Source organism: Dendropsophus ebraccatus, chromosome 3, assembly GCF_027789765.1.
Source record: "Dendropsophus ebraccatus isolate aDenEbr1 chromosome 3, aDenEbr1.pat, whole genome shotgun sequence".
Classification (NCBI taxonomy): Eukaryota; Metazoa; Chordata; class Amphibia; order Anura; family Hylidae; genus Dendropsophus; species Dendropsophus ebraccatus.
In genome coordinates this window covers 1464584-1487007 of record NC_091456.1, presented here as the reverse complement: position 1 = coordinate 1487007, position 22424 = coordinate 1464584, and the positions used below count along the sequence as shown (strand labels likewise).

Below are 22424 nucleotides of genomic sequence, written 5' to 3'. Positions count from 1 at the left end.
CTGTATAGTATAAGAATATAGATGTATAAGTCCTGTATAGTATAATATAGATGTATAAGTCCTGTATAGTATAATATAGATGTATAAGTCCTGTATAGTATAATATAGATGTATAAGTCCTGTATAGTATAATATAGATGTATAAGTCCTGTATAGTATAATATAGATGTATAAGTCCTGTATAGTATAATATAGATGTATAAGTCCTGTATAGTAATAATAATATAGATGTATAAGTCCTGTATAGTAATAATGTAGATGTATAAGTCCTGTATAGTATAATATAGATGTATAAGTCCTGTATAGTAATAATGTAGATGTATAAGTCCTGTATAGTATAAGAATATAGATGTATAAGTCCTGTATAGTATAATATAGATGTATAAGTCCTGTATAGTATATTTCGTGGCAGTTTTGCAGGATTTCAGCTCTGGAGATCATCAGACAGTTCTGAGTGGTTGTGACTATTTTCTTTTGCTGTATTTCAGACTACAGGACAGGGCCGTGCTTCACCCAGGTCAGCAACGAGATGTGCCAGGGTCAGGTTACCGGGATCGTCTGCACCAAGACTCTGTGCTGTGCCACCATTGGCCGTGCCTGGGGGCACCCATGTGAGATGTGCCCCGCTCAGCCACAACCCTGCCGCCGTGGCTACATCCCCAACATCCGCAGCGGAGCCTGCCAAGGTAAACGCCGTCATACTCGTCTGTAAAAAAAAGTCATTCCCTGTGCATAAATCAGTATATAGGACTTAGACCGCCATGGACGCTCCGCGGCCTGCGCCAATCCAGTCCCGCAAACACCGAGCAGTTATATCGGCTACTGAAGCTCTAGTGTCCATACACTGGATCCATTCATCCACAGTATGTTATCACTAGAGGAATGCTAATGTGTAGTCAGGGGCTTCCAGAAGAAGGGAGTGAGGGGCCCCTACCTCACAGTCCATGTACATAAAGCCGCCGGATAGCTACTGTCAGTCCTGGATAAAAAAGAAAGGTTCATTGCAGAGTAGGATTGTGACTCTCACATGCACAGAGGGTCCCGAGCCCCTGCCACACCAATACCCACCTCCCCCAAGCCTCTGCCGCACCAGTACTCACCTCCCTCAAGCACCTGAAGCTGCTGCACCAATACTCACCTCCCCGAGCGCCTGCCGCACCAATACTCACCTCCCTCAAGCACCTGAAGCTGCTGCACCAATACTCACCTCCCCGAGTGCCTGCCTCACCAATACTCACCTCCCTCAAGCACCTGAAGCTGCTGCACCAATACTCACCTCCCCGAGCGCCTGCCACACCAATACCCACCTCCCTCATGCACCTGAAGCTGCGGCACCGATACTCACCTCCCCAAGTGCCTGCCGCACCAATACTCACCTCCCTCAAGCACCTGAAGCTGCTGCACCAATACTTACCTCCCCAAGCGCCTGCCACACCAATACTCACCTCCCTCAAGCACCTGAAGCTGCTGCACCAATACTCACCTCCCCAAGCGCCTGCCGCACCAATACTCACCTCCCCAAGCGCCTGCCGCACCAATACTCACCTCCCTCAAGCACCTGAAGCTGCTGCACCAATACTCACCTCCCCGAGCGCCTGCCGCACCAATACTCACCTCCCTCAAGCACCTGAAGCTGCTGCACCAATACTCACCTCCCAGAGCGCCTGCCGCACCAATACTCACCTCCCTCAAGCATCTGAAGCTGCTGCACCAATACTTGCATTATAGCTACTGCCACTCCCGGATAAAAAAGAAAGGTTCCTTGCAGAGTAGGATTGTGACTCTCACATGCACAGAGGGTTTCTCCAGAAAATCACACCCATACGGGGTTGTCCCAGGATTTTCATGTCCTGTATAATTAATATCAATCTCTATGTAGCTGGAGTGGTATAAAAATACAGAAGAGTAATACTCACCCTCCACGAGTGCCTGCATATGCCGCACCAATACTCCCCTCCCTAAGCCCCTGCAGCCAGTGGCGGTCTTTGGCACCAAGCACCCCAAGCGATCGCTTGGGGCCCCCAACATCCATGGGGGCCCCCACGCCCCGCTCTTGTGCTCAAGACCGCTGGACAGGGCCGCTGCCCCGCTCGCTGCTGCCATCTGAACTGTAACTATGAGCACTCGTAATGAGCGCTCATAGTTACATGCAGCAGCACTGACAGGGCGGGAGACATTGGCCCCCTTCCTGTCAGTCACTCTTGTGGCCGCAGGAAGGGTTTTCCCTGCGGTCACAAGTGGCAGCTTTGTCCTTGTGGTGCCGGCGCTCCAGTGACATCACTGGAGCATTGGCGCCAGGACAAGGGGAGTGCGGTCTCTTGTGATCGCAGGGAAAACCCTTCCTGCGGCCACAAGAGTGAAGAGAAGAGGAGACGCCCGGACCCAGGTGAGTATAAGTGTTTATTTTATTGTGTTATATACTATATGGGAGGGGGAGCACACAGGGGTCTGTTTAACTGGGGGAGCGCACAGCGGGGGTCTATATAAATGGGGGGAGCACACAGTGGGGCTATATAACAGGGGGAGCACACAGGGGGGCTATAGACTACTGGGGCTTCACAGAGGGGTCTATATACTACTGGGGGCAGCACACAGGGGGTCTATATACTACTTGGGGCAGCAGAATGGGGTCTATATACAACTTGGAGAGCACACAGGAGGACTACACTCACCGGCCACTTTATTAGGTACACCTGTTTAACTGCACGTTACCACTTAATTTCTAATCAGCCAATCACATGGCGGCATCTCAGTGCATTTAGGCATGTAGACATGGTCAAGACAATCTCCTGCAGTTCAAACCGAGCATCAGTATGGGGAAGAAAGGTGATTTGAGGGCCTTTGAACGTGGCATGGTTGTTGGTGCCAGAAGGGCTGGTCTGAGTATTTCAGAAACTGCTGATCTACTGGGATTTTCACGCACAACCATCTCTAGGGTTTACAGAGAATGGTCCGAAAAAGAAAAACCATCCAGTGAGCGGCAGTTCTGTGGGCGGAAATGCCTTGTTGATGCCAGAGGTCAGAGGAGAATGGGCAGACTGGTTCCAGCTGATAGAAAGGCAACAGTGACTCAAATAGCCAAGCGTTACAGCCAAGGTAGGCCGAAGAGCATCTCTGAGCGCACAGTACGGCCAACTCTGAGGCAGATGGGCTACAGCAGCAGAAGACCACACCGGGGGCCACTCCGCTCAGCTAAGAACAGGAAACTGAGGCTACAATGTGCACAAGCTCATCGAAATTGGACAGTAGAAGATTGGAAAAACGTTGCCTGGTCTGATGAGTCTCGATTTCTTCTGCGACATTCGGATGGTAGGGTCAGAATTTGGCGTCAACAACATGAAAGCATGGATCCATCCTGCCTTGTATCAACGGTTCAGGCTGGTGGTGGGGGTGTCATGGTGTGGGGAATATTTTCTTGGCACTCTTTCGGCCCCTTGGTACCAATTGAGCATGGTTACAACGCCACAGCCTACCTGAGTATTGTTGCTGACCATGTCCATCCCTTTATGACCACAATGGACCCAACATCTGATGGCGACTTTCAGCAGGATAATGCGCCATGTCATAAAGCTAGAATCATCTCAGACTGGTTTCTTGAACATGACAATGAGGTCACTGTACTCCAATGGCCTCCACAGTCACCAGATCTCAATCCAATAGAGCATCTTTGGGATGTGGTGGAACGGGAGATTGGCATCATGGATGTGCAGCCGACAAATCTGCGGCAACTGTGTGATGTCATCATGTCACTATGGACCAAAATCTCTGAGGGAGCTTCCAGCACCTTGTTGTATCTATGCCACCAAGAATTGGGGCAGTTCTGAAGGCAAAGGAGGGTCCAACCCGTTACTAGCATGGTGTACCTAATAAAGTGGCCAGTGAGTGTATATCCAAGTGGGGAGCACACAGGGGGGCTATATACCACTGGGGGAGCACACAGGGGTCTATATAATACTGGGGGAACAAACAGGGGGTCTATATACTACTGGTGGGGCACACAGGGGGTCTATATACTACTGGGGGAACATACAGGGGGTCTATATACTACTTGTGAGGCACACAGGTGGTCTATATATAACTGGGGGAGCACACAGGGGTCTGTATACTACTGGGGCAGCACACAAGGGGTCTATATAATGCTGGTGGGGCACACAGGGGGTCTATATACTACTGGGGGAACCACACAGGGGGTTTATATACTACTGGGGGAGCACACATGGGTCTATTTCCAAGTGGGGGAGCACACAGAAGGTCTATATCCAAGTGGGGGAGCACACAGGGGGGGCTAAATACCCCTGAGGGAGCACACAGGGGGCCTATATACTAGTGGGGGAGCAGACAGGGGGTATATACAACTGGGGGCAGCACACAGAGGGTCTATATACAACTGGGGCAGCACACAGGAGGCTATATATAACTGGGGGAACACACAGGGGTCTATATACTACTGGGGGCAGGACACAAGGGGTATATACTATTGGGGGCAGCACACAAGGAGTAAATATTACTGGCGGTAGCACACAAGGGGTATATACTACTGGGGGCAACACAAAGCGGTCGATTTTTTTTTTGGAACACGTGTTGAGGGGGGGGGGGGGGGCCCAGACATAACTTTGCTTGGGGCCCCAGAAATGCCAAGACCGCCCCTGCCTGCAGCTGCCACACCAATACTCACTTCCCCAGAGCGTCTGCACCTGCTGCTCCCATACTCGCCTCCCCCGAGCCCCTGCAGCTGCCACACCCATACTCCCTTTCCCCGAGCACCTAAAGCTGTTGCACCAATAATCACCTCCCCGAGCCCCTGCAGCTACCGCACCAATACTCCCCTTTCCCGAGCACCTAAAGCTTGTGCACCAATACTCACCTTCCCCGAACCCCTGCAGCTGCTGCACAAATACTCGCCTCCTCTGAGCACCTGAAGCTACCGCCCCAGTACTCCCCTTCCCCGAGCATCTAAAGCCGTTGCAACAATATTCACCTCCCCCGAGCGCCTGCAGCTGCTGCACCAGTACTCCCAGTTCCCACTCTGCTTCACCGCTTCCTATTCTCCCTGGCATCCACTCAGCACCGCTGCTTCCTGCTGTCCCTGGTGCCTGCTCTGCCAGCCACCTGGTGAGGGGGAACAACACCTTGTGCAGTGACTGGCGGAGCAGGGCAGTTCTTGTGAGGATGTCACATCACCAGGAACCAGGGATATGAGTACAGCGCCGTTATTTTTACACCTACTGTGTAATGAAATGAGAAAGAACAAATAGCATAATCTGGTGGCACTCTAATCTGATGACGCTCTAATCTGGTGGCACTCTAATCTGATAACGCTCTAATCTGGTGGCACTCTAATCTGATAACGCTCTAATCTGGTGGCACTCTAATCTGATGACACTCTAATCTGGTGGCCATTACACGCCATGGAGAGGCCATTACAGTGTAGAGTCTGCCTCGATATTCACCTTATTGTTGTTTTTAACTATTTTCCTGTCTGTGGTGGGTCTGTATCTTGCTGTTGCAGTGAGCTGTTGCATTTTTCTGTGTTTTTGTGTGATTAAAATACACAGTTGGGAGATGTGCGGCCACTCGTACACCCAGATCTGCCAGTGGGCCGGCTACCTATTTCTTGATCAAAGATGTTGCAACGTGCCTGATACGGGGGAGCTGCCAGACACGATTGTGATGTCCGGCAGCCTCTGATTGCCACTCGCTCTCCTTCTAGCACAGTGATTGCCACTCGCTCTCCTTCTAGCACAGTGATTGCCGCTCGCTCTCCTTCTAGCCCAGTGATGGCCGCTCGCTCTCCTTCTAGCCCAGTGATGGCCGCTCGCTCTCCTTCTAGCCCAGTGATGGCCGCTCACTCTCCTTCTAGCCCAGTGATGGCCGCTCGCTCTCCTTCTAGCACAGTGATTGCCGCTCGCTCTCCTTCTAGCCCAGTGATTGCCGCTCGCTCTCCTTCTGGAACAGGGATCACCGCTCGCTCTCCTAGCCCAGTGATGGCCGCTCGCTCTCCTTCTAGCACAGTGATTGCCGCTCGCTCTCCTTCTTGCCCAGTGATTGCAGCTCGCTCTCCTTCTGGCACAGGGATCGCCGCTCGCTCTCCTTCTGGCACAGGGATCGCCGCTCGCTCTCCTTCTGGCACAGGGATCGCCGCGCGCTCTCCTTCTAGAACAGGGATCGCCGCGCGCTCTCCTTCTAGCACAGTGATTGCCGCTCGCTCTCCTTCTAGCACAGTGATTGCTGCTCGCTCTCCTTCTAGCCCAGTGATGGCCGCTCGCTCTTCTTCTAGCACAGGGATTACCACTCGCTCTCCTTCTGGCCAGTGATTGCCGCTCGCTCTCCTTCTGGCACAGGGATCGCCGCTCGCTCTCCTAGCCCAGTGATGGCCGCTCGCTTTCCTTCTAGCACAGGGATCGCCGCTCACTCTCCTTCTGGCACAGGGATCGCCGCTCGCTCTCCTTCTGGCACAGGGATCGCCGCTCGCTCTCCTTCTGGCACAGGGATCGCCGCTCGCTCTCCTTCTGGCACAGGGATCGCCGCTCGCTCTCCTTCTGGTACAGGGATCGCCGCTCGCTCTCCTTCTGGCACAGGGATCGCCGCTCGCTCTCCTTCTGGCACAGGGATCGCCGCTCGCTCTCTTTCTGGCACAGGGATCGCCGCTCGCTCTCCTTCTGGCACAGGGATCGCCGCTCGCTCTCCTTCTGGCACAGGGATCGCCGCTCGCTCTCCTTCTGGCACAGGGATCGCCGCTCGCTCCCCCCCAACTAATCTCTAAGCCTTCTAATGTAGTCATAGCTGCGAGCGCTCGGCAGGAGAGCTGACAGGTAAAGGGATATTTGCAGGACCCAGGAGGCCGCCGAATGCTGCACATGATGGCGGCTCAGGGGCCCAGTGTATGCAGGAGCATCTCACCGGGACCCCTGATGCCACAGGCCCCATAACAGTCACCATGGCCGTTACAGGGGTAGTTTCTGCAGATCTGGAATGTAATATAATGTAATATAATGGTGCCCGAGGCAGCAGCCACCCTGATTATTAAAGGACAACTCCGGTGTCAGGAAAAAGAAAAAAACATACACAGACACAGACCCTATACTCTCCATCCCTCGAGTCAATCGCCATTCAAAAATCCCGCCGGTCCCCATCAACCCCGTCCGCTTCTTCAGACCTTCTTTAGTTCCGGGTTTCCATGGCATGAATGAGAGCGAAAAGGCTGCCGATGCGCGTACGCTGCCAATCAGAGCTGAGCAAGCTGGAAGCCATGTGATGCATTCCAGCCAATGAAAAGGCTTCTGGTGCGCACACATCGGCAGCTTTTCCGCTCCCATTTATTCCAAAGGAAGACGGGGAAGGAGAGGAAGACCCGGCCTCCCCCTGCTGTGACATCATCACAAAATGGCGGCGGGAGAAGAGGACGGGGTCGACAGAAAATGGGTAAGTATAGGTTATTTTACTTCCGGGCGGGGGGCAGGGTCAGGGTTGGAAAAGAGGGGTAACGGCTCCAGGCAGGTGACTAACACACTGTTAGAAATGTGACTTTGCGCTCCTCAGTCCGTGCCGGGCGGCCGAGGAAGCGCTGAATTTCTGTCTGTGTTTGCACTGAATGAACTGTGTTTTACTTTCTAGCCACACCTACCTTGCCTGTCAGACTTCTGGCAGTGCAGGGGTTACTGCACTGCTAGATCTGTTCAGCTGAGCTTGGTGCTGGGATCAGGGCTGCTCCAATCAGCTGCCGGACCTGGTCTCTGATCCTGGATAATAAGCAGTCAGCTCCTCATTTCCCTGCTGGTTATTAGTTGTTACTAGTCCCAGCTCCCCTGCTCCTTTCCCAGCATTCCCTGTCCTTATCCCCTTGCTATTGCTCTGCCCGTGTTCTGACCTCTTGCCTGACATTTGACTATCCGCTCTCCTTCTGATTTTGTACTGCGTTGTCTGTTTGGTTTTGACCCTGCTAGTTGACTATCCTCCATTGTGTTTTGTTTGTCTGTCTACGATTTGTGTATTCACCTACGCAGTGTAGGGACCGACTCCGTGGTTGTCCGCGACCGTTTAGGGTCGACTGAGGCAAGTAGGCAGGTGACAGTGGGTGGGTTCAGATCTAGGGCCCACTGTCTCTTGTCTTGTCTATGCCTGCCAGTCATGACAGAATAGCCAGCCTCTAAAAAAAAAAATAAAAAAAAATGTTTTTTTTTTCTTTTGCGGATCATCATGGATCCTGTGAAAGCTCTGGTTGAGCAAATGCAAGGTCTGAACAGGCTAGTTCAGAATCTTGCACAACAGGTGCAGGAGCAGGAGTCCACACCACGGCAAGTGACCATGACCGCGGCTATGCCTCTGGAACCTCCGATTCTGCTCCCCGAAAAATTTAAAGGGGACAGGAAGGCCTTCAGGATCATCAAGGAAGGTTGCGAATTATTTTTTCGTTTACGTCCCCGCTCTTCAGGAGATGAAACCCAAAGAGTCGGCATTGTCATGTCTCTCTTGCAGGGTCCTCCTCAGGAGTGGGCTTTTTCGTTACCCCCTGATTCTATGGAATTATCTTCAGTGGACCAATTTTTTGATGCCCTGGGTTTACTATATGATGACCCAGACAGAACCGCTGTGGCAGAGCGACAGCTGACTTCTCTGCGACAGGGTAAGAGACCTGTAGAGGAGTACTGTGCAGAATTCCGTCAGTGGTCTGTTCCTTCAGGGTGGAACGATCCAGCATTGAGGTGTCAATTTAGGATGGGGTTGTCTGACCAACTTAAGGACCTATTAGTGGTGTACCCTACCCCTGACACGTTAGAAGGGACTATGACATTGGCAATAAGGGTTGACAGGAGACTCAGAGACAGACGTGGGGAAAAGAGCGCCTCTGATGCTTCTAAATCTCTTTCTTTCCCTAACTCTACTCCTAAGTCTAATCCTTCTGTTCCTCTGTTGTCACAAGAAGACCCCATGCAACTAGGTGCTGCTGACACCCAGACCTGACGAGCTCTTCGGCTACAGCACAATCTCTGCCTGTACTGTGGCAAGTCTGGTCACTGGGTGAAAGAATGTCCATCCAAGTCTGGTCACTGGGTGAAAGAATGTCCATCCAAGCCTGGTCACTGGGTGAAAGAAGGTCCATCCAAGCCTGGTCACTGGGTGAAAGAATGTCCATCCAAGCCTGGTCACTGGGTGAAAGAATGTCCATCCAAGCCTGGTCACTGGGTGAAAGAATGTCCATCCAAGCCTGGTCACTGGGTGAAAGAAGGTCCATCCAAGCCTGGTCACTGGGTGAAATGTCCATCCAAGCCTGGTCACTGGGTGAAAGAATGTCCATCCAAGTCTGGTCACTGGGTGAAAGAAGGTCCATCCAAGTCTGGTCACTGGGTGAAAGAAGGTCCATCCAAGCCTGGTCACTGGGTGAAATGTCCATCCAAGTCTGGTCACTGGGTGAAAGAATGTCCATCCAAGTCTGGTCACTGGGTGAAAGAAGGTCCATCCAAGTCTGGTCACTGGGTGAAAGAAGGTCCATCCAAGTCTGGTCACTGGGTGAAAGAAGGTCCATCCAAGTCTGGTCACTGGGTGAAAGAAGGTCCATCCAAGCCTGGTCAACCGGCGAAAAGACTCCAGCGTCTGAGTGACTGTCGAGGGAGTCACTCAGGCGCACAGGTACCTCTAGAAAATAAGAACAAATTGATGTTGCCCATCTCGTTGTTTTTAGGTAATAAGTGTATTTCTGGGTATGCTCATGTGGATTCTGGAGCTTCTGCCAATTTTATTAGTTCTGCATTTTGGTCATGCTTGGGAATTTGCCCTCTTCTGCTTAAATGTCCATTAACTATTACTGGTGCTGATTTTACCCCTTTGGCCCGGGGTAACATCCGGTACATCACTCCGCATCTTGAGGTGCAAATTGGATCAGTTCACAAAGAAAATCTTGATTTTCTGGTTATGGATAACTTATCCTCTGACATTATTTTGGGTTTGCCCTGGTTGGACCAGCATAATCCTGTGTTTGACTGGTCTAACAGGGAATTGATTAAATGGGGGCCAAATTGTGCTTCTCATTGTATTGCGCTGAATGTCACAGATTGTTCTCTTATGGAGGGAGCAATTCCTGAGTAGGAACGACCTACTAGTCTAAAGGCCCTGCAACGATTTTTAGGATTTGCCAATTATTATAGAAAATTTATTAAAGGCTTCTCAGTCATTGCCAAACCACTGTCTGACTTAACCAGAAAAGGAGCTGATCTTGTGAACTGGAGTCCCGAAGCTGTACAGGCATTTGGACAGTTGAAAAAACTGTTTTTCTGAGGCCCCAGTGCTTATTCAGCCGGATTTAGATCAGCCATTTATCATCGAGGTAGATGCTTCAGAAGTGGGGGTTGGAGCGGTCCTCTCACAAGGTTCCGAGACCCTCACTAATCTTAGACCTGTAGCCTATTTTTCAAGGAAGTTCTCTAAAACTGAGTGTAATTATGACATTGGTAACAGGGAGTTGTTGGCCATTAAATGGGCCTTTGATGAGTGGAGACACTTCCTTGAAGGGGCTAAACATAAGATCAGGGTTTTAACTGATCATAAAAATCTCTTATACCTTGATAAAGCTAAGCGCCTTACTCCTCGACAGGCAAGGTGGGCGTTATTTTTTACCAGGTTCCATTTTGAAATTACCTTCCGTCCGGGTTCTAAGAATGTCCGAGCGGATGCTCTGTCTCGCAGCTTTGAGGCCAGCAATGCCCCCAGCGAAGAACCTGAGACTATTTTAGCACCAGGTGTGGTCGTTGCCACCCTCCAACCTGACCTTGCCGCCCAGGTGGTAGATTCACAATCCCTAGCCCCTAGGAACATCCCGGAGGGAAAACTCTTTGTACCCCCCAACCTTCGACTCAGAGTTCTTGAAGAGACCCACTGTTCAGTTTTAGCAGGTCACCCGGGCATTGCTGGCACAAAGTATCTGCTCTCACGGTATTATTGGTGGCCGTCTTGGGCCAGAGATACTAAACTGTTTGTTGAGGCCTGTGAGGTCTGTGCCAGGTCCAAGGTTCCTCATAGATTACCTGAAGGTCTTCTACATCCTCTCCCTTTGCCTAAGAGACCCTGGACCCACATTTCAATGGATTTTATCACTGACTTGCCATCTTCAAAAGGGAAGACTGTTATCTGGGTCGTAACTGATAGATTTTCTAAAATGTGCCATCTGATTCCCCTTAAGAAACTCCCTAATGCACGTACGTTAGCATCTCTGTTCATCAATCACATTTTACGACTTCATGGGGTTCCAGAGAACGTTGTGTCTGATAGAGGGGTGCAGTTTGTCTCTAAGTTCTGGAGGGAGTTCTGTGGTCGATTGGGGACTTCATTGGCATTTTCATCTGCCTTCCATCCTCAGACTAATGGGCAGACTGAAAGAGTCAACCAATCATTAGAACAATTTCTAAGATGCTTTGTTTCTAGTGCCCAGGACAAATGGAAGGAGTATTTGTCCTTGGCAGAATTCGCCCTCAATAATAGAGAAAATCATTCTACCAAAATGTCGCCGTTTTTCTGCAATTATGGTTTTAATCCGAGGTTTTCATCTGCGCATGCTGCTGAATCTGTTAACCCGTCAGCTGAAAAAAACCTATAGAAGACTGTGCACAGTCTGGGCCCAAGCTCTTGAGAACTTGGTTAAAGCCCAGGAATTATCGAAAAAACAAGCTAACAAAAGACGCATATCTGGCCCAGAATACCTAGTGGGTGACAAGGTGTGGCTTTCCACCAAAAACTTGAAACTTAGGGTTCCGTCTGGAAAACTGGCACCCAAATACATTGGGCCATATGTCATCACTGAGATAATTAACCCTGTTTCTTTCAGGTTGCAATTGCCAAGAGTCATGAAAATTCATAATGTGTTCCATAAGGCTCTATTGAAAAGGTATATCACTCCTGTGTTGCCGTCTATTCCTCCAGATCCCCTGGTCATTCAAGGGGAGCTTGAGTTTGAAATTGAGAAAATTCTGGACTCTCGCCGGGTGCAGAACTCCGTTCAATACCTCATTCATTGGAAGGGGTTCGGCCCGGAAGAACGGACTTGGGTGGCAAGCCGAGATGTCCACGCTCCCCGTCTCATTAGACAATTTCATAATTGTAACCCCTCTAAGCCTCGTCCTTTGAGTGAGGGTCCTGAGGCCCCTCATAAGAGGGGGGGTACTGTTAGGAATGTGACTTTGCGCTCCTCAGTCCGTGCCGGGCGGCCGAGGAAGCGCTGAATTTCTGTCTGTGTTTGCACTGAATGAACTGTGTTTTACTTTCTAGCCACACCTGCCTTGCCTGTCAGACTTCTGGCAGTGCAGGGGTTACTGCACTGCTAGATCTGTTCAGCTGAGCTTGGTGCTGGGATCAGGGCTGCTCCAATCAGCTGCTGGACCTGGTCTCTGATCCAGGATAAAAAGCAGCCAGATCCTCACTTCCCTGCTGGCTATTAGTTGTTACTAGTCCCAGCTCCCCTGCTCCTTTCCCAGCATTCCCTGTCCTTATCCCCTTGCTATTGCTCTACCCGTATTCTGACCTCTTGCCTGACATTTGACTATCCGCTCTCCTTCTGATTTTGTACTGCGTTGTCTGTTTGGTTTTGACCCTGCTAGTTGACTATCCTCCATTGTGTTTTGTTTGTCTGTCTACGTTTTGTGTATTCACCTACGCAGTGTAGGGACCGACTCCGTGGTTGTCCGCGACCGTTTAGGGTCGACTGAGGCAAGTAGGCAGGTGACAGTGGGTGGGTTCAGATCTAGGGCCCACTGTCTTTTGTCTTGTCTATGCCTGCCAGTCATGACACACACATTACTAATTTATAAAACTGTAATGTGTGTTAGTTAAGAGGGAAAAAGACCTGCGGGAGTTGTCCTTTAACGCTGCGGACGCTTGTAGACAACGTCACACCGCAGCTGCTGAGATTTCAGCATTTTCCAGGTTTATTTAGAACAATCGCCATAATACAAGAGAACAAAGAGCGAATGACAGGAAGAGGCAACAAGCGGGGGCGGAGGGGTCAGAGGTCACCAGAGACCGATAGAGACGTCCCTGGGGGCCGAACATCCTCTGCTCTCCGTCCAGAAGGCACAATGGGCCGCGCCAAGGGACGCCAACGTCCTGTGTAATATGTAACATGTGTGTGGCCATTATATTATTATTATATAGTCATTATCTTCTCTAATAATCCCACTAATATGTAACATGTCTGCAGTCACTATTATTATTATTATTATTAGTAGTAGTTATTATTATTCATACAGTAGTCATTATCTAATAATCCCTCTATGACCCAGGTGACCCTGTGCGGTAATGTTGGCGCTATAAACCACTAATTCTGCTTATAATATTTGAAGTCATTGCCATATCCAGTAAATACCCTAGAAACCAGGTGGGATTAGTGTTTATTAGTGTTATGGCGCTCGGTGCTCTTTCGTTCCTGTTAGGGGGTCCCCCACTATTATGTGGTGTCCCACCACTGTGGTTCTTTTTCTTTTCTTTTATGTTTTATACACCTGTCCAAAAAGAAGTTATTTTATTGTCCACCACTAGATGTCAGTATTGTATATGTCTGAGTATTGCACAGCTGTAGTTACTAATGGGTTACTGGTTTTCTCCTGTACCACATGGATCTGTGCACCAATGAGAGCTGTTCTTTCTCTTAACCTATCTCTATCTTTCTATCCTTGCACACTCACATCTCCCCACCAATCCCAGGGAAGTTCATTGAGGTCCCTGTAGGAGGAGTTTTACACTGGTGGGAGGAAGTAGAAGTAGCTCAGTCCTAGTCAGGTTCCTATGCAGAGACAAGACAAGACAAGACAGTCCCTGCTGTAGTCAAGCTGGGCCCTGACTTATGCTGTAGTTACTAATGGGTTACTGGTTTTCTCCTGTACCCCATGCCAGGTCCCCTATCAGGGACAGAAGAACAAGTCCAGTGTAGTCTGAGGTGTGATAGTGAACAGACGCACATGGGAAGCAAGAGCACTAACAATAATAATAATTATAAATATAATAATTATAAATATAATTCTGGGGCACATACATAGAACAACCTCAGACATTACAGAGATACATATAATTCTCCATCCATGAGGAGTGAGGTCCCTGCTGGCATGCATCAGCTTACAGACTATCAGGAGGGGGGGGGAGACAGAATGGCAGAGGGGCGAAGTGCATCATTGTTCTTATAGTAGAAAAGATAGGGGTGCACAGCAGGACTGGGTGGTGCTGGTTACGGATGGATCTTCATCCAAATATAATCCAATATAAAGACTCCGTAGCACTCGTTTTCATATGCAAAGTGTTCAGACGTTTATTTACAGCGTGAAAAAAGGCAAGGCCAGGAAATATACAATCATTGCGAAATACTTTGGGTTATGGCGACAGTGGACGTTTCGACCCTGTCCAGGGTCTTTCTCAACGTCGCCAGGTGTGTAGAGGGGCGATGCGCTCCTGGCGCTGGTCTGTGGCGTATCAAGCGCTGTGTCATCATTGTTCTTATCACTCTCTTCTTGAAAGCAGCCCCTCTATACACTATGCAGTGCTGGTCGCACACTTTGGGTCCTATTCCACAGTAACGATAATCGGACGGATCGGCCCCATTTGGCCCGATTCGGCCGATTATCGTTCGGAGAAATGGAGAGAACGATCAGCCGATGATCGTGTCATCGGCTGATCGTTCATTTAGGGCCAGACCTAAAATCATCGTTCCCCCACCGCACATCGCTACGGTGGAATAGCGGTGCGCAGCGGGCGACCAACAATTTGACAAGCAGCAGCAGCATCATACATTACCTGTCCAGGATTCTTCTCCGCGCAGTCTTCGTCCCCGGGTCCCGCGCGCTCTATCTTCAGAATGGATTGTCAGCTGACGGAGCGCTCAGCCAATCACAGGCCGGGACCGCCGCGGCCTGTGATTGGCTGAGTGTGGCCTGTCAGCTGACCAGCCATTCTGAAGATAGAGCACGTGAGTAGATAGAGTTGTGGACCCCAGTGATCGGCTGTAACTGCAGCTGGAGTCATTAGGCAGATTACACAGCACAGATGAGGTGTCTGGCTTCCTGACCAGCTCCACCAGCAGCAGCAGTCGGGGGCCCCCCTAACAAGGTGAGAATCCCCCTTTAGGCTGACTTACTGAAATCTGTCAGTATCATTTGCAGGACTTGTCATCATATCCTGAGGTCCTCGCCGGCAGTAACGCTCAGCTAAGTGTTCTACAAAGTGTTCATAGCCTATGATTAGAAGCCGCTCCTTCCTCCAGACGGGTTTCTTCATCCAGTAGTTGTTACTATTCCTGTGCTTTTCTCCAGACGGGTTTCTTCATTTAGTTGTTACTATTCCCGTGCTTTTCCCAGACGGGTTTCTTCATCCAGTAGTTGTTACTATTTCTACGCTTTTCTCCAGACGGGTTTCTTCATCCAGTAGTTGTTACTATTCCCGTGCTTTTCTCCAGACGGGTTTCTTCATCCAGTAGTTGTTACTATTCCTGTGCTTTTCTTCAGACGGGTTTCTTCATTTAGTTGTTACTATTCCCGTGCTTTTCCCAGACGGGTTTCTTCATCCAGTAGTTGTTACTATTCCCGTGCTTTTCTCCAGACGGGTTTCTTCATCCAGTAGTTGTTACTATTCCCGTGCTTTTCTCCAGACGGGTTTCTTCATCCAGTAGTTGTTACTATTCCCGTGCTTTTCCCCAGACGGGTTTCTTCATCCAGTAGTTGTTACTATTCCCGTGCTTTTCCCCAGACGGGTTTCTTCATCCAGTAGTTGTTACTATTCCCGTGCTTTTCCCCAGACGGGTTTCTTCATCCAGTAGTTGTTACTATTCCCGTGCTTTTCTCCAGACGGGTTTCTTCATCCAGTAGTTTCTGTAGGAAGCCAAGTCTAGCCCATCTTCTTGTAGAAAGGATTGAAGGGAATTTATACACATAAGGATGGTGAGGACCGGCCGATGTCTTCTCCTTCCCGCCATTATTTTGTCTCTGTAACAGCCGGGCACTCACCCATCTACAGGAGCTGCGGATTACAGAGGAGGCCATGTGCATGTATATAGAACATAGAAACATAGAAGATTGTCGGCAGAAAAAGACCACTGGGTCCATCTAGTCGGCCCTTTTAGTATTTTCTTTCTTATTATCTTAGGATGGATATATGTCTATCCCAGGTGTGTTTAAATTCTGTTATTGTAGATTTACCAACCACCTCTGCTGGAAGTTTGTTCCAGGTATCTACTACTCCTTCAGTAAAATAATATTTTCTCACATTGCTTCTGATCTTTCCCCCAGATAACCCCTCACTGTCTCCTCTTGTTCTTGAGCTCAGTTTTTTACTAAAAACATTTCCCTCCTGAACCTTATTTAGTCCTGTAACATATATAAAGGTTTCCATCATGTCCTCCCTTTCCCTTCTTCCCCCTGTAACATATATAAAGGTTTCCATCATGTCCTCCTTTCCCTTCTTCCTCCTGTAACGTATATAAAGGTTTCCATCATGTCCTCCCTTTCCCTTCTTCCTCCTGTAACATATATAAAGGTTTCCATCATGCCCTCCCTTTCCCTCCTTCCTCCTCCTGTAACATATATAAAGGTTTCCATCATGCCCTCCCTTTCCCTCCTTCCTCCTCCTGTAACATATATAAAGGTTTCCATCATGTCCTCCTTTCCCTTCTTCCTCCTGTAACGTATATAAAGGTTTCCATCATGTCCTCCCTTTCCCTTCTTCCTCCTGTAACATATATAAAGGTTTCCATCATGCCCTCCCTTTCCCTCCTTCCTCCTCCTGTAACATATATAAAGGTTTCCATCATGTCTCCCCTTTCCCTTCTTCCTCCTGTAACATATATAAAGGTTTCCATCATGTCCTCCTTTCCCTTCTTCCTCCAGTAACATATATAAAGGTTTCCATCATGTCCTCCCTTTCCCTTCTTCCTCCTGTAACATATATAAAGGTTTCCATCATGTCCTCCCTTTCCCTTCTTCCTCCTGTAACATATATAAAGGTTTCCATCATCTCCTCCCTTTCCCTTCTTCCTCCTGTAACATATATAAAGGTTTCCATCATGCCCTCCCTTTCCCTCCTTCCTCCTCCTGTAACATATATAAAGGTTTCCATCATGTCCTCCCTTTCCCTTCTTCCTCCTGTAACATATATAAAGGTTTCCATCATGTCCCCCCCTTTCCCTTCTTCCTCCTGTAACATATATAAAGGTTTCCATCATGTCTCCTCCCTTTCCCTTCTTCCTCCTGTAACATATATAAAGGTTTCCATCATGTCCTCCCTTTCCCTTCTTCCTCCTGTAACATATATAAAGGTTTCCATCATGTCCTCCCTTTCCCTTCTTCCTCCTGTAACATATATATAAGTTTCCATCATGTTCCTCCTTTCCCTTCTTCCTCCTGTAACATATATAAAGGTTTCCATCATGTCCTCCTTTCCCTTCTTCCTCCTGTAACATATATAAAGGTTTCCATCATGTCCCCCCTTTCCCTTCTTCCTCCTGTAACATATATAAAGGTTTCCATCATGTCCTCCCTTTCCCTTCTTCCTCCTGTAACATATATAAAGGTTTCCATCATGTCCTCCCTTTCCCTTCTTCCTCCTGTAACATATATAAAGGTTTCCATCATGTCCCCCCTTTCCCTTCTTCCTCCTGTAACATATATAAAGGTTTCCATCATGTCTCCTCCCTTTCCCTTCTTCCTCCTGTAACATATATAAAGGTTTCCATCATGTCCTCCCTTTCCCTTCTTCCTCCTGTAACATATAAAGGTTTCCATCATGTCCTCCCTTTCCCTTCTTCCCCCAGACTATACAGATACAAATCCTTCAGTCTTTCCTGATATGGTTTATACCTCGCACCCTCCACCATTTTTGTAGCCGTCTTTGGACCCGTTCTATTTTATCAATGTCCTTTGTTAGATGACGTCTCCAGAACAGGACACAGTATCCAGATGTGATGTCACCAGAGCTCTATACAGCGGGATCACAATCTCCTCTTCCTACTGGTTATACCTCTAGCTATAATCCCCAGCATACCGTTATATATATATATATATATATATACACCCCAGCATACCACTATATATATACACCCCAGCATACCATTATATATATACACCCCAGCATACCATTATATATATATATATACAGCCCAGCATACCATTATATATATATATATATATACACCCCAGCATACCATTATATATATACCCCAGCATACCATTATATATATATACAGCCCAACATACCATTATACATATATACACCCCAGCATACCATTATATATATATATATATATATATATATATACAGCCCAGCATATCATTATATATATACAGCCTAGTATACCATTATATATATACAGCCTAGTATACCATTATATATATATACAGCCCAGCATACCATTATATATATACACCCCAGCATACCATTATATATATATATATATATACAGCCCAGCATACCATTATATATATATATATATATATATACACCCCAGCATACCATTATATATATACCCCAGCATACCATTATATATATATACAGCCCAACATACCATTATACATATATACACCCCAGCATACCATTATATATATACAGCCTAGCATACCATTATATATATACAGCCTAGTATACCATTATACATATATACAGCCCAGCATATCATTATATATATATATATATATATATATATATATATATTGTGAGACACTGAAGGGGTTAATCCTGGATGGTCGCTATGTTTCGCCTGTGTTCAGCTATTACACCTACTAGGACTGAGGGAAGTTCATGTCTCACTATCTGAGACATGGAAAAACCAGGGATGTGAGGGGATGTATTGATAAAGTGTGTTTGGGCCTGGTTTTTAGGGATGGGTGGCAGGCTTGGTAGTGGGGCAGGAATGGATGGCAGGCTTGGTAGTGGGGCTGTCCATTCCACCTCCTCCACTCCAGATATTGTTTGGCGTCGGGCAGCACAGGTGCTCGGGCTGGATCATCAGCAGTTCCATATAGGGTTGCAGAGCCATGGACAGAGAGAGGCCGGGGGCAGCTGAGAGTGCTGGAAGGCGGCAGCCTCAGGAGAAGCTGTATACCTGACCAAGGTAAATACTGGACTGCATACAATGTGTTATGTTCGTGCGACTGCAGCTAGTGGTCGCGTATAGACAGGGCCGGCTTCTGTTTAGTTAGTGCTGGACAAGCAGAGGTTATTTTGTGTTCTGCCTAAAGCCAAGGCTGTTTATTTGTTTTCTTGTATTGGAGAATAAACGCAGGCAAAGCCGGGACTGGGACTTCATTCGTTTGAGCCTGTTGACTGCTGTTCACACTACAATCCTGCACTCTACTGAGCAAATCCTCCCACATATGGCGCTTCAGAGCAGGCAGTGAAAAAAAAAAAAAACGCAGTCTTAAAGAGAGACACACTATAAAGACTCATTTTGTGACCTGTGTATGTCCTGGGTGAAAGCTGCAGGTGAACTGCATAAAAAGACTACTGCAATGGAGGACCTGGTCAGACAAATGATCCAAGCCAATCTGCAGCAAAAAGAAACTCATCTCCAACAGCGAGAGGAGACTAAAGCCATCATTCAGGCCATGCAGCAGCAGCAGCAAATACAGGCTCAGGCCCTGCAGCAGCAGCAGCAGCAAATACAGGCCCAGGCTAATGTACAACAGCAGGAGACGAATCGCCTACTGATGGAACAAGTGGCTGCACTGAGAGATGCAATAACTGCACAGCGGACTGCAACTGCTGCGGGGCAAAACACAAATCTGCAAGGGGCCCGAGGAGTGCAACCATTTGTAAGGGCCACAGTGCAAGCTGCGCTGCAAAAGATGACTCCTACAGATGACGTAGAAGCATATCTCACCATCTATGAGAGAGTTGCTGAGCGTGAAAGGCTACCCGTGGACCAGTGGGCAGATGTCGTGGCACCTTTCCTCACAGGCGAATCACAAAAGGCCTACTATGACCTGAATGAGCTGGACTCTCGGGACTACACCAAGCTAAAGGCAGAGATCCTTGCTCGGCTGGGGGTAACCATGCAGGTGCGTGCAGGCCGAGTGCACGCCTGGACTTTCTCAGAAAGCCTACCCCCACGGTCCCAGATGTATGACCTGATCCACCTAGTGACAAAGTGGCTACAGCCAGAAAAGTGCACTCCAGCCCAGGTGGTCGAGAGGGTTGTCCTGGATAAGTTTAACCGTTCCTTGCCGCCTAGGATACAGCGATGGGTTGGACAAGCTGGCCCTACTGATGCAGACCAGCTGGTGAACGTAGTGGAGAGGTATCGTGCCACAGAGGAGCTGCTACAGACCTCTACCAGCCGGAGCAGTGCCAAGGAGACCAAGTCGGCCAAAGGAACTGGTAAGACTGCTCCATTTACTGCCGGTGGGAGTCGAGTTGTAAAGGGAGGTGGCTCAGAGGGTGAGTCTGCGGTTGGGCCACAACGTGGGTCTCGAGACCAAGGCCGCATACAATGTTGGCGGTGCCATGACTGGGGTCACATAGCCGCTCACTGTCCCCTTACCACCGAGCCCATGGACTGCACCGCCTCCAGACGTGTCTCCCTATATGCACACCCCGTTCTGGCCGCAGAGACTATAACCGAGACTGAGCCACAGATGTGCACCGTGTGCATTGGGGGATATCCCGTCCCGGCTCTGCTGGACTCTGGAAGTCTTGTGACACTAGTGCATGGAACTTTGGTCAATTCGGGGGCCTACAGTGGAAGGAAAGTTGGGGTACTATGCATACACGGGGACTTTCGGGAATACCCCACTGCTACTATTTGCGTAGACACACCTTGTGGTACAACTACACATGAAGTGGGGGTTGTTAAATCTCTTATACATAAGGTGATACTTGGAAGGGACTTTCCATTATTTTGGGACCTGTGGAGGGGAAGGCACACATGGTCTGCTGAAAATATTAATGTTGATGGTAATAATGTGTGTCAGCGAGTAACCCCCGAACCATATGACCCAGATAATGAGGTACCAGCTGTAGGGGTGACCCCAAGTGGAGATGACAGTCTTCCCCTAGCTGTACTGGCTGGTGACACTCAGAATGAGGAGGAAGTTCTGGACATGCCAGAACTAGAGGTATCACGTGACAATTTTGGGACCGCTCAACTTAGTGATCCCACATTGCTAAGGGCCCGTGAAAATGTAAAAATAAGTGGTGTATCTCAAGTCCCAGGGGCGAACAAGGAATACCCTTACATGGCTACTAACAATGACCTACTGTACAGAGTAGATAAGGTAAGAGGGGAGGAGATGGAACAGCTAGTTGTACCCCAACCATATCGCCGTGTAGTCTTAGAGCTGGCTCATAAACATGTGCTAGGTGGTCACCTGGGGTGTGAAAAGACCAGAGAACGGGTCTCGCAAAGGTTCTATTGGCCCGGTGTACATGAGGATGTTAAAAGATACTGTGGCTCATGTCCTGTGTGTCAGCTAACTTCCCCCATGTCTCATTTTAGGAGCCCTTTGGTACCCCTACCGATTATAGAAGTACCTTTTGACAGGATCGCTATGGATCTAGTGGGCCCAGTAGTGAAGTCTGCTAGGGGGCATCAGTATATATTGGTTGTGTTAGACTATGCCACACGGTATCCTGAGGCGGTACCCTTGCGAAACACCTCCTCGAAACTCATTGCCAGGGAGCTTTTCCATATGTTTTCCCGTACAGGCATACCCAAGGAGATCCTCACAGACCAGGGGACGCCATTTATGTCAAAGATCATAAAGGAGATGTGTAAGCTACTAAAAATTAAGCATCTGCGTACATCAGTGTATCATCCCCAGACTGATGGCCTGGTGGAAAGATTTAACAAAACTTTGAAGGGCATGTTAAAAAGGGTGGTCAGCAAGGATGGGAAGGACTGGGATTGTTTGTTACCATATTTGATGTTTGCAATCCGTGAGGTACCTCAGTCTTCCACAGGGTTTTCCCCGTTCGAACTAGTGTATGGCAGACACCCACGTGGCCTTCTTGACATCGCCAAAGAAACCTGGGAAAATGAACACCCCCCTACAAAAGTGTCATAGAGCACATTACCCTGATGCAGGACAGAATAGCAGCGGTCATGCCCTTAGTAAAGGAACACTTAGAGCAGGCACAAGAGGCACAGAGTCGGATCTATAACAGGGCGGCTAAAGTCAGGACCTTTAACCCGGGTGACAGAGTGTTGGTATGGGTACCCACTGTAGAAAGTAAATTTCTGGCTAAGTGGCAAGGGCCCTATGAGGTAATTGAGAGAGTGGGGGAGGTCAATTACAAAGTGTACCAGCCTGGCAGGAGAAAGCCTGAGCAGATATACCATGTGAACTTGCTCAAACCCTGGAAAGATAGGGAATCTCTTTCAGCTGTGGGCATGCCGAATAGTGATGTTTCAGTAAAGTCTGGGGTGAACACCCCTAGTGAGAAGGAACCCGAGGTGCGTATCTCAGAGA

The 22424-nt window shown here is 48.7% G+C and overlaps 1 protein-coding gene across 1 annotated transcript in view; it reads left to right on the top strand.

The window, feature by feature from the left end:
* LOC138785109 (fibrillin-2-like) overlaps window positions 1–22424 on the top strand; it is a 364563-nt gene that overhangs the window by 42304 nt on the left and 299835 nt on the right. The window contains exon 3 of the mRNA XM_069960684.1: window positions 489–686. Within this exon, the coding sequence (XP_069816785.1) occupies window positions 489–686 (198 nt within the window). The remainder of the gene's footprint in view (window positions 1–488; window positions 687–22424) is intronic.